Source organism: Trachypithecus francoisi, unplaced genomic scaffold (genome assembly GCF_009764315.1).
Source record: "Trachypithecus francoisi isolate TF-2019V2 unplaced genomic scaffold, Tfra_2.0 Lachesis_group16, whole genome shotgun sequence".
Taxonomy (NCBI): Eukaryota; Metazoa; Chordata; class Mammalia; order Primates; family Cercopithecidae; genus Trachypithecus; species Trachypithecus francoisi.
This window is the reverse complement of record NW_022681461.1, coordinates 97,021,993-97,031,482: the sequence shown is the minus strand read 5'-3', so window position 1 is coordinate 97,031,482 and position 9,490 is coordinate 97,021,993. Positions and strand designations below refer to the sequence as shown.

Sequence of the window (9,490 nt, the reverse complement as noted above, 5' to 3'; positions counted from 1 at the left end):
CGCCAGCCCAAGGCCGTGGGGCTGGAGGGGCGGGCAGGCCCGGCTCAGCCCGGAGCCCCCCGTGAACTTCGGGGAGGAACTCGGCTGGCGGCCAGGGCCCCGCACGCTCCCTCCCCGCGGCCCCGAGCGCTTTCCCACGGCCACGCCCCCCGCGCCCAGAACTTCCCGGCGACCCCGCGCCCCCTGCCCGCCCCCCGGAGGCGGCCGCTGCATGGGAGGCGGGCAGCACGGGGCTCGGTCGGACCAAAGCGGCTTCGCCCCGCACCCCTGCGGAGGGGGCCGCGTCCAGACCGGGCAGGGCGGGGCGGGGGCGTCCCCGGGGCGCCGGCGCTGCGGCAGGTGGGCGCGCTCTCGCGGGCGGGGGTCCGGCCGGGCCGCGCGCCTCCTCCGGAACTCGGCCGTGCCATTCCCATGATGCCCAGCCACGGGCACGGCTTCCGGAGCGCGGCCGCCGCCGCCACCGCCCGGTAGGTCGCGGAGAGGGGTCGGCCTGGGGGGGTCGCCCCGCCCCCCGCCCCGCCCCTCCCCTCCCGCGCTTCCCACGGCGCGGCCCGGGCGCGGGGCGGCGGCAGCGGCGGCGCGCGGGGAGGCGGGGAGGCGGGGGGCCCGGCCGGACGCCCCTGCGCCCCCTCCCCGCGCCCGGGCGAGGGCGGAGCGCGCCGGCCCCGCAGCCTCCGGCCCGCCCCCGGCCCGCCGCCTCCCCCGGGACGTGGGACGCGGGCGCAGGCGGGGTCCGCGCGGCGGGCGGCGGGGAACTGGCCGAGGTGAGCGGGTGCAGCGCTGGGCCGGGGGTTTCAGGGGCTGGGAAGCTGGGGGGCCGGGGACAGGAGGGCCGGCCAGGCCGGGGCCGGCGCGCCGTGCAGGCCGCGGCGGGCGGGCGGCGGGGACTCCCCGGGGCAGGCAGACGGGGATCGGCGCCGGGGCTGCTCCGTACCCCGGGCCGGGGTCCTGGCTCTGGCCTCCGTGCGACTCTCGGTCCGCGCGCCCCGCGCTCCTGGAGCCCCAGGTGAGGCGCAGGTGAGGGCCCGCGGTGGGGAGCCTGGGCCCGGCCCGGGGCGGCCGCTGCCCTCCGAGAATGGCCGCGGCCCGGCCGGCCTGGAGACTGAGGTTCACGCCCTGCGCCAGGCGGAGCTTCCGGGAGGGTGGCCGCTCTCCCGGGCCCCAAGCTCGCGAGTCCTCGGATCCCAGAAACATAACTCCGGGGGTGCAGACCTGCTTGGAGGCCCGGCCTCTTCCCTGGGAGGCGTTCGCTCCCGCCGTGCCAAGGACTACGGCTGGGGTGAGCGTGCCCTCGGGGAGGGGAGCTCCCGTGGGGGACACTGCCCAGCCCGCAGGCCGTGAGTAGCCCGAGCTCGGGAGTCGGGGGAGGTCGGGCGGGGGCAGCCGGGAGGGGCTCACCTTGCCTCCAGTTCCCAAGCACAGGAAATGGCGGTGCAGCTTTGCTGGGGGACGCTTGTTGTGAGGTTGTAAAATTGCAGCTTCTGGAAGGCTGGGAGCGGAATTCTAGCCCACGCCCACTTCTGGGTGGCTGGAGCGGGCCCTCCTGCTGCCCCGCCCGCTCCTGCACCGGGGCTCCTCTCCCTGGCCTGCAGACCCTGGCCTCCCTACCCTGGGGGAAAACCCCACCTGGGAGGTAAGACTGCTCGCTGAGCTGCTTTTCGGCCAACCAAGAAATGTAGAGTATTTGGGGGCGTTTCTCACAGGTGGGCAGACCGTTAGGATGGCGAGGGCCCAGTGTGGGTGCTTTGGTTTTCTCCGGAAGGTTGATGTCTGGACCGAGAAGGTACCGAGTGTTCTCCACCGCTTCCTAAAATCTGACACCGTGTGGCTTTGGGATGCAGGTGCTGGGTGTCCCCACAGCCACCCTCAAGACCGTATCCTGGGGCAGCAGTTTGACAAAGCCTGCCCCACTGCAGCCTCCGCCTCCCTGGTTCAAGCGATTCTCATGCCTCTCAGCCCCCGGAGTAGCTGGAACTACAGACGTGGGCTACCACACCCAGCTAATTTATGTATTTTTAGTAGAGATGGGGTTTCACCATGTTAGCCAGGCTAGTCTCGAACTCCTGGCCTCAAGTGATCCACCCACCTCCACCTCCCATAGTGCTGGGATTACAGGCGTGAGTCACCATCCCCGAACCAGGGGGCTTTTCAAGAATGATTCATCTTGCATAATGTTTTAAAGCCACAAGCTGTCCTGGGGAGACACCCCCGCCCCGATTTTGTTTTTGTTTTTCTTCTGTTTTTGTTTTTGTTTTCATTTCTGTTTTTGTTTTGAGATGGAGTCTCCTTCTGTCTCCCAAGCTGGAGTGCAGTGGCGCCATCTCAGCTCACTGCAACCTCTGCCTCCCGGGTTCAAGCAATTCTCCTGTCTCAGCCTCCCCAGTAGTTGGGAGGCACACACCACCATGCCCAGCTAATTTTTGTATTTTTAGCAGAGGAGGGGTTTCACCATATTGGCCAGGCCGGTCTCAAACTCCTGAACTCAGGTGATCCACCTGCCTCAGCCTCCCAAAGTGCTGGGATTACAGACGTCAGCCACTGCACCTGGCCAGATTTTTTAATACCATTCTTGGACTAGGTGATTTGACAACTTAGAAAAGTGTTCACTAGGTGTCCAGGCCCTCTCTGCAATCAGTCAGAAGCTGTAAACGTGGCTGGTGGAGAACAGAGTATTCCCCAAGGAAAACTCCCGTCCCCCACCCTGTCATCTAGCGGAAAGAGACTGACTTGGGCCCGTTTTCTTAAGGTAGTAGTACTGTTTAAGGAGCTAATAGTCTGAATTTAGACTCTCCTCAGCCCAAGGCTAATGCAAATGTTTTGTCATTGATGTCATTTTGCAGACGCAATTTGAATAACACCTACAGTAAGGCAGGCATGGGTCTGCTAGCCAGTGAGAGAGCCCCTACGGCATTGTTGGTCCTCAATGCTCTGTGTCAGTGAAGGGGACTTTACGGGAGATATCATGGGCTGCAGTGGGTGGCCAGAGTTTGAGAACTAGTAGATAATGTCACATATGTGCCCCATCACCGTCACTTCAGCTAGCATCAGATCTGTTGTCCAGGATAGCTAGACATTACTTGTGGTTAAATGTATTTGTCTTAATACGTTAAGTTAAATGTATTTGTACTTGTGGTTAAATGTCTTAGAGTAAGTTCCTTCGAAAGTTAATTTTGAGCCCTTAAGTTAATGGTATTTCTTTCCAAAAAAAAAAAACTGATGAACTGTAGCTTCAGCCTGTAACTAGATGCCTCTGATTCTCTTTGATTCCAGTAGTCAAACGTCTATTGAAAAAGCAGAGAGAGGATGCCTCGGCGTGTAAGTGGAGTGATGAGGACCTGATCCCTGGGCCGTTTGGGAACACTGGCTGCCATTTGATCACAGTCAACCTGGACTCAGAGAATTTCAAGTAATTTCAAGTAATTCTTGTATTTTAGTTTCCCTTTTAGAGCACAGATTGGTACTAGCAAATGACTTACTTCTGAATCTGTCTCACCCTCTGGTTAATGGCTGGTTACCCCTTTTGGGCTCACCTGTGTGTAGGTGGCCAGCCTCACCTTTTTTTTTTCTTTCTCTTTTCTTTTTTCTTTTTGAAATGGAGTCTCACTCTGTCGCCCAGGCTGGAGTGCAGTGGCACGATCTCAGCTCACTGCAAACTCTGCCTCCCGGGTTCAAGCAGTTCTCCTGCCTCAGCCTCCCAAGTAGCTGGGATTACAGGCACGCGCCACCACGCCCGGCTAATTTTTGTATTTTCTTAGTAGAGATGGAGTTTCACTATATTGGTCAGGGTGATCTCGAACTCCTGACCTCAGGTGATCCACCCGCCTTGGCCTTCCAAAGTGCTGGATTGCAGAGGTGAGCCACCGCACCTGGCCGCAGCTTCATGTTTTTGAGAAAAGATGGTGGCATGTAAATACCCGATTATGTGCTTGTCAGGAAGAAAGTGCCTGGTTAAACAGAGAAAGCTCCTGGTAGAGAAGAATCCACAACAGAGGCAAAACATACGGGCCAGTTTTCACCCACTGCTGAGGTCCTGAGGACAGCCACAGCCTCTGAGCCAAGGGGAGTTCAGTGTCCATAAGCCTTGGGGGCTTGCTTGCATAGGAACGCTTTGCACTCCAATTTTGGTGTAGGCAGGTGGGGATCAGAGCAACATGTTAAGAATGAATAGCTGTGCAGTATCCCTGGTATTGTTCTAAGTGACTGCCATCCACCTGGGCTTCCTCCCTGCAGTGGCAATCCCCAGGCCTTTCGTGAGCAGGTCTTCAAAGTGTCCCAAGCTCAGCCCAGCACTTGTGCTGAGGCAGCCACCTTTGGTCTGAACTCTGGAAGCACAGGATGAGGAGGGGACATCACTGTGTTCAGGGTGACTTCTGTGCTAGTTAGCTAAGAATAACAGTCCCATGAGACCACCTGGCAAATTTACATTTGACATTTAACACAGAGAGGGTTTAGTAAAAGCAGCCCTTCAAGATGTTTGGGGAAATGATTTCTGAGTGGCTGACATCATACAACTTTCTGTTCCAGGAGCTTGTTGGTTGGGTCAAGATAAACCTACGCATGACGTCGTGCTGATCCTGGGTTTATAGTCGTCGTTTTTAACCTGCAAAGAAGCATTTGAAGACATTGTCTCATGGGTACCGCTTGCCAACCTTTGGAGGTAAATAAAACCTCTCCCCTCTTACAGAGAAGGTGGAAGCCCGGAGTGAGAAGGGAAGAGTGGGGAGGTGATGTACGTGCATGCCCCATGTGGCACCGTGGAGGGTGGTTGGAAACATTTTCTTACTGAATCTTCCCAGCAGCCCTGGGCTGGAGCAGGTAAACTGTTCCTTTCCCAGCCGAGGAATCCGAGGCCCCAGGAGCATGAGTAAGTCACACAAGGACACCCAGCTAGCTGGACGTCGGGTGGACATCGGGCTCCACCCGACTCTCAACTCTGTGAGCCCGACATGCTGTTCCTCTGGGGCCTCGCTTGGTACTGGCTGCTATCGCTATTCTTAGCTGCATCATGCCCCTGTGCTTTCTTTCCGCCCAGGATGTGAAGCCGGCAGAGAAATAAAGCGCCGCCCCTCTGCGCGTCCCTCCCCGTCTGCTAGAATGTTTCTCATGAACGCTCCTCCAGTGGTTGCTCTCCAGTCCAAATGGGAGGCCTTTGGCCCGCCAGGGAGCTGTAGGTTTCCCGGGTGCTTCTCGGAGGCTGACGAGGGCGTGGAGAGCGCGTCGGTGAGCGCCCGGGTGCAGATGCTCATCAGCACGCTGCAGCGTGACGGGGCTGCTCGGGGCACCAGCGATGAGCGCGCTGCACAGAGGGGCCACAGGGCAGAGGGATGCCACGACGCCAGGCTGGCCGCCAAGCCCACCGTGCACAAGGAGCCGCCCACGCTGGCTGCCTGTGGTCTCGTTGCTGACTTTGACCCCATGGGGGAGGAGGAAACTGCAGACTTTGGCCCGTTGGTGCTAGATTCAGACAGTGACGATTCCGTGGACCGAGACATTGAGGAGGCCATCCAGGAGTACCTGAAGGCAAAGAGTGGCGCCACACAGCCCGGGACCGGTGGGGCTCAGCCAGGCACAGCCCAGCCTTCCAGGGCCGCAGGCGGAGGCAGTAGATGTAAGCCGGAACTGGCACACGGCAGTGCCTCGACTGCCCTGTGTCCACCAAAACTTGTACCTGGATCAGGTGGTGGCCCCGGCAGCCAGGTGGGATCCAGCGAGGACCAGGGCTCCGCCTCCCCGGTCAGTGTAAGCAGCGATGACTCCTTTGAGCAGAGCATCAGGGCGGAAATAGAACAGTTTCTGAACGAGAAGAGACAGCATGAGACCCAGAAATGTGATGGGTCCGTGGAGAAGAAACCAGACACACATGAAAATTCAGCCAAGTCACTCTCGAAATCCCACCAAGAGCCGGCTACAAAGGTGGTGCCTCGGCAGGGCCCGATGGGCGTCCAGAGGGAGTTCACCTTCCGCAGACCTCCCCGGTTAGCGAAGATGAACGTGCAGCCCAGAAGCCTCAGGTCCAAGGTCACAACCACGCAGGAGAACGAGGGCAGCACGAAGCCAGCAACCTCCTGCCGCCCTTCAGAAGCAGCACAGAATAAAAGTGGGACCAAAAGGGGCACCAGCGCAGCAAGGAGGGGAAAGCGAGTCACAAGCCTGGCACAGGCACCCGAGGCGTCTGACTCCAGCAGCGACGACGGCATCGAGGAGGCCATCCAGCTGTACCAGCTGCAGAAAACACGCAAGGAGAGCGAAGGGGACCCACCTCAGACAGCCCAGCTCCGAGAGGAGAGAGCACCTGACCCTTCCACACACAACACAAGCAGCGCCCCAAAAAGTGCCTTGCCCGAGACCCACAGGAAAACACTCAGCAAGAAGAAGCCAGTGGCCGCCAAGACCACGGACCCTGGTCCAGGGGACGCTGACCATTCCCCCAAGCTCCTGAAGGAAACCAAAGCTCCACCTCCAGCGAGCCCGGCCTCCAGGAGCGAGTTTGTGGAACGATCCTCATGCCGGGCAGATACATCTGCTGAGCTGATGTGCGCAGAAGCAATCCTGGACATTTCCAAGACGATCCTGCCGGCCGCTGTGGAGGGCAGTGACCGGTCCCTGTCTGCAAGCCCCGTCTTCTACTCTCCGAACGTGCCTTCCCGCTCTGACGGCGACAGTAGCTCTGTGGACAGTGACGACAGCATTGAGCAGGAAATCCGGACGTTTTTGGCCCTCAAGGCGCAGTCGGGGAGTTTGCTGGCCAGAGGTGAGAGCTGCCCACAGGCTGCCCAGGTTCCACTTTTGCCGCCTGGCCTCGACAGCCAGACCAGCGGCCCCAAGGTCCCTCTTTCTAAAACACAAGACCCACTACTGGGCTGCAAAAGGAAGCGTAGAGGCGGTGGCCATGTGAGGCCATCCACGCCCAAGAAGACGCGGGAGGTTGTGAAAGACAGTGGCCAGGATGCCAGCCATAGCCAGGGGAAAGCCGAGCCTGGCCATGAGGGGCGGGACCTGCCTGTCCAGGGCAAAGCCAGCGAGGCTCCAGGAGGGGAGGGCGCCGCCAGGGGACCCGGCGACACTCGCATGTCACAGGGCCAGGGTAAGACAGACGAGGTGAGGCGCCTAGAAGAGAAGGAAAGCTCCGAAGACAAAAGCAGCTCCCTGGACAGTGACGAGGACCTGGACACAGCCATCAAGGACTTGTTAAGGTCCAAGCGAAAGCTCAAGAAGAGGTGCAGGGAGCCCAGGGCTGCGTGCAGGAAGAAGGTCAGGTTCAGCACCGCCCAGACGCACTTCCTGGAGCAGCTGGGCGGGCTCCGGAGAGACTGGAAAGATGGAGGCCCGCCGGTGCTGAAGAGCTGCCTCTCCAAGTCCAAGAGAGACAGTGGCGAGGGCCCCTGGAAGAAACCCCCCAGTGTCTCAGGCAGCACGGCAGAGAGGACGAAGCAGGAGGGCCCCGGGAGCCAGGACACAGCCCTGGCCTTCCAGGTGAGGAGACCCGCCTCTGCCTCCACGTCCGCCTCCGAAGGGAATCCATTCCCCAGGGAGTCCCAGGGCCCAGCTCCCAGCCCCAGCTCCCTGTCTGATGATAGCAGTTCAGTGGACAGCGACGATAGCATCGAACTGGAGATTAGAAAGTTTTTGGCGGAAAAGGCCAAGGAGTCAGTGAGCAGTTCAGAAGTTCAGGCAGAGGGCCCCACTGCTCTCGGGACAGGGGGCCCAGCCAGGCCAGAGGTGCTGTGCAGGAGAGAGCCGGCCCCAGTGCCTGGCATGTGCACGCGGAGCCAGAGGGCCAGGGGGGTCCCACATCTGGCCGACGGGCTTCGAGGCACAGAGAGCGCAGGAGCGCAGGGCGCAGCCGGTCTGTTCAGCCAGGGCGGGAAGGGGCTCCCTGCTGTTCCGGCCCGAGGGGATCCGGTGCCGCCCAGGAGCACCAGTGGCAGTGTCTCCGCCAAGGGGCTCTCCGTGAGCAGGAGAAACGTTTACGTTCACAAAGACCAGAGCCCACGAGGGGCCGAGCCTGCTGCCAAAAGTGCTTTTGGTCAGCTGCCCAGCTGTGCCACAGTGGGCACCGAGGCAGGAGGTGCCAGAGGAACCTTTCACATGGGCTGCGGGAGCCCGAGCTTCCTGACCCCCAGCCCGGGAGCTGAGAGGGACACTGGAGCCCAGGCCGACCGTGCCCTGCCCTGGAGTGACTTCGCCCACCAGAGTCGGCTGCCCAGCCCGTGGGTGCTGCGCTCCGAAGGCAGAGACGCGGCATGGAGAGGGGGCATCGGGAGTGACAGAGACAAGGGGTCTGAGGGACCCGCCCGGGGCCTGCCCAGCCTGCCCCTTGCGGGCTTCTCCCCGCTGCTGTCCACCCAGCTCTTCCACTTTGGAAAGGGTGTCTCCTGGGGGGGCAGGCAGGCCGGCCTCTTCAGCCCCCACCTGGGGCTGCCTCTGCAGGGCCCCTCCTTCTCGGCCTTCAGGGAGGCCCAGGCCGGACCCAGCCCTGTCTTTGGAAGCCCACACTTGCTGGCGAAGAAGGACGGCGGCCCCTGGCCAAGCAGGAAGGCACAGACAGGGCTGAGTTTGCACGACAGGAGGAGCTCGGGCTCGGAGGAAAGCATTTTAGACTTGAGGTATCGACGAAAGGTCATCAACAGGGATGACCAGGACCAGGACGCCTTGGGCAGTGACGCCAGTGACTTCAGCGACACCTCCGCGGAGGACAGTGGCGGCAGCTCAGTAGTGAAGGTCTAAGCCCTTGAGCTATGGGTTTGTGTCCCGGGTTCCGTGCATTTGTGGAAAGCGGCGTAGCTGTGTGTGTAGCTGTGCGTGCGTGTGATGGTTCTGTGGTTGCAGGGAGGGGAAACAGTCTGTTATACATAGCCCTGTATATATGTACACCAACATGAAACTTTTATTTAACAGATGTGTGCTGGTAAATATGATTTTTGTAGCCTTTTGTAAATTATTTAAAGTGATGTAAAAAATATTTTTGGAAAATACTGTTGTTCGATTTTGTAGGGTGTTCCTAACTGCAGTTTTCTGTGTTCTGCATACAAGTCTTCGATTAGAAAACATTTGGTTCTTATCATCGCAGCCAGGTTCACAGAGACTCTGATGCTTTTTAGTTGGTTATTGGTGAGAATGCCGGCGGTGACTGCAGTGGTAGCCTGAGGAAGGCCGAGCTGCCCTCCCTGGGAATCGCTCAGATGCCCCCACGATGTCCGTTGGGAAGCTCCCAGGACAGCACTTTTTATACAGAGGACACCCCCCTTGGCCCCACAGTCCTTGGAGGCCAGAGCACGTCTGAAAACTGCAATTACAGCCATCCGTTGGAAAAATCTTTCCAAGCACAATGGCCAGCGAGCACGTGACTGCTCCCTGTTGCATGTCAAATCCACACAGATGTCAGCAGCAGCTGCTCTGCGGCCCAGCCCCGGGCGTGGGTGGGTTCATGTCCAATCTTGTTCAATCACTAGATGATTCTAACATCGAAATAAACCTCTTTTTATATGGA

The 9,490-nt window shown here is 59.7% G+C and overlaps 1 protein-coding gene across 5 annotated transcripts; it reads left to right on the top strand.

The window, feature by feature from the left end:
* The first annotated feature begins 382 nt into the window (after positions 1–382).
* On the top strand, positions 383–9,490 carry PPP1R26 (protein phosphatase 1 regulatory subunit 26). 5 transcript variants are annotated; one of them, XM_033238605.1, is made up of 4 exons: positions 383–467; positions 3,271–3,406; positions 4,525–4,657; positions 5,033–9,490. In XM_033238605.1, the coding sequence occupies exon 4, from the start codon at positions 5,095–5,097 to the stop codon at positions 8,725–8,727; it is 3,633 nt and encodes a 1,210-aa protein (XP_033094496.1). In that variant the 5' UTR covers positions 383–467; positions 3,271–3,406; positions 4,525–4,657; positions 5,033–5,094; the 3' UTR covers positions 8,728–9,490. The 5 variants fall into 5 exon arrangements, with proteins under 5 accessions (XP_033094496.1, XP_033094494.1, XP_033094498.1 ...); XM_033238603.1 differs by lacking the exon at positions 383–467 and adding an exon at positions 553–764; XM_033238607.1 differs by lacking the exon at positions 383–467 and adding an exon at positions 553–764 and having other exon boundaries at positions 3,271–3,416.

Coding starts and splice junctions, on each gene's coding strand:
- PPP1R26 (XM_033238605.1), top strand. CDS start 5,095: ATGTTTCTCATGAACGCTCCTCCAGTGGTTGCTCTCCAGTCCAAATGG.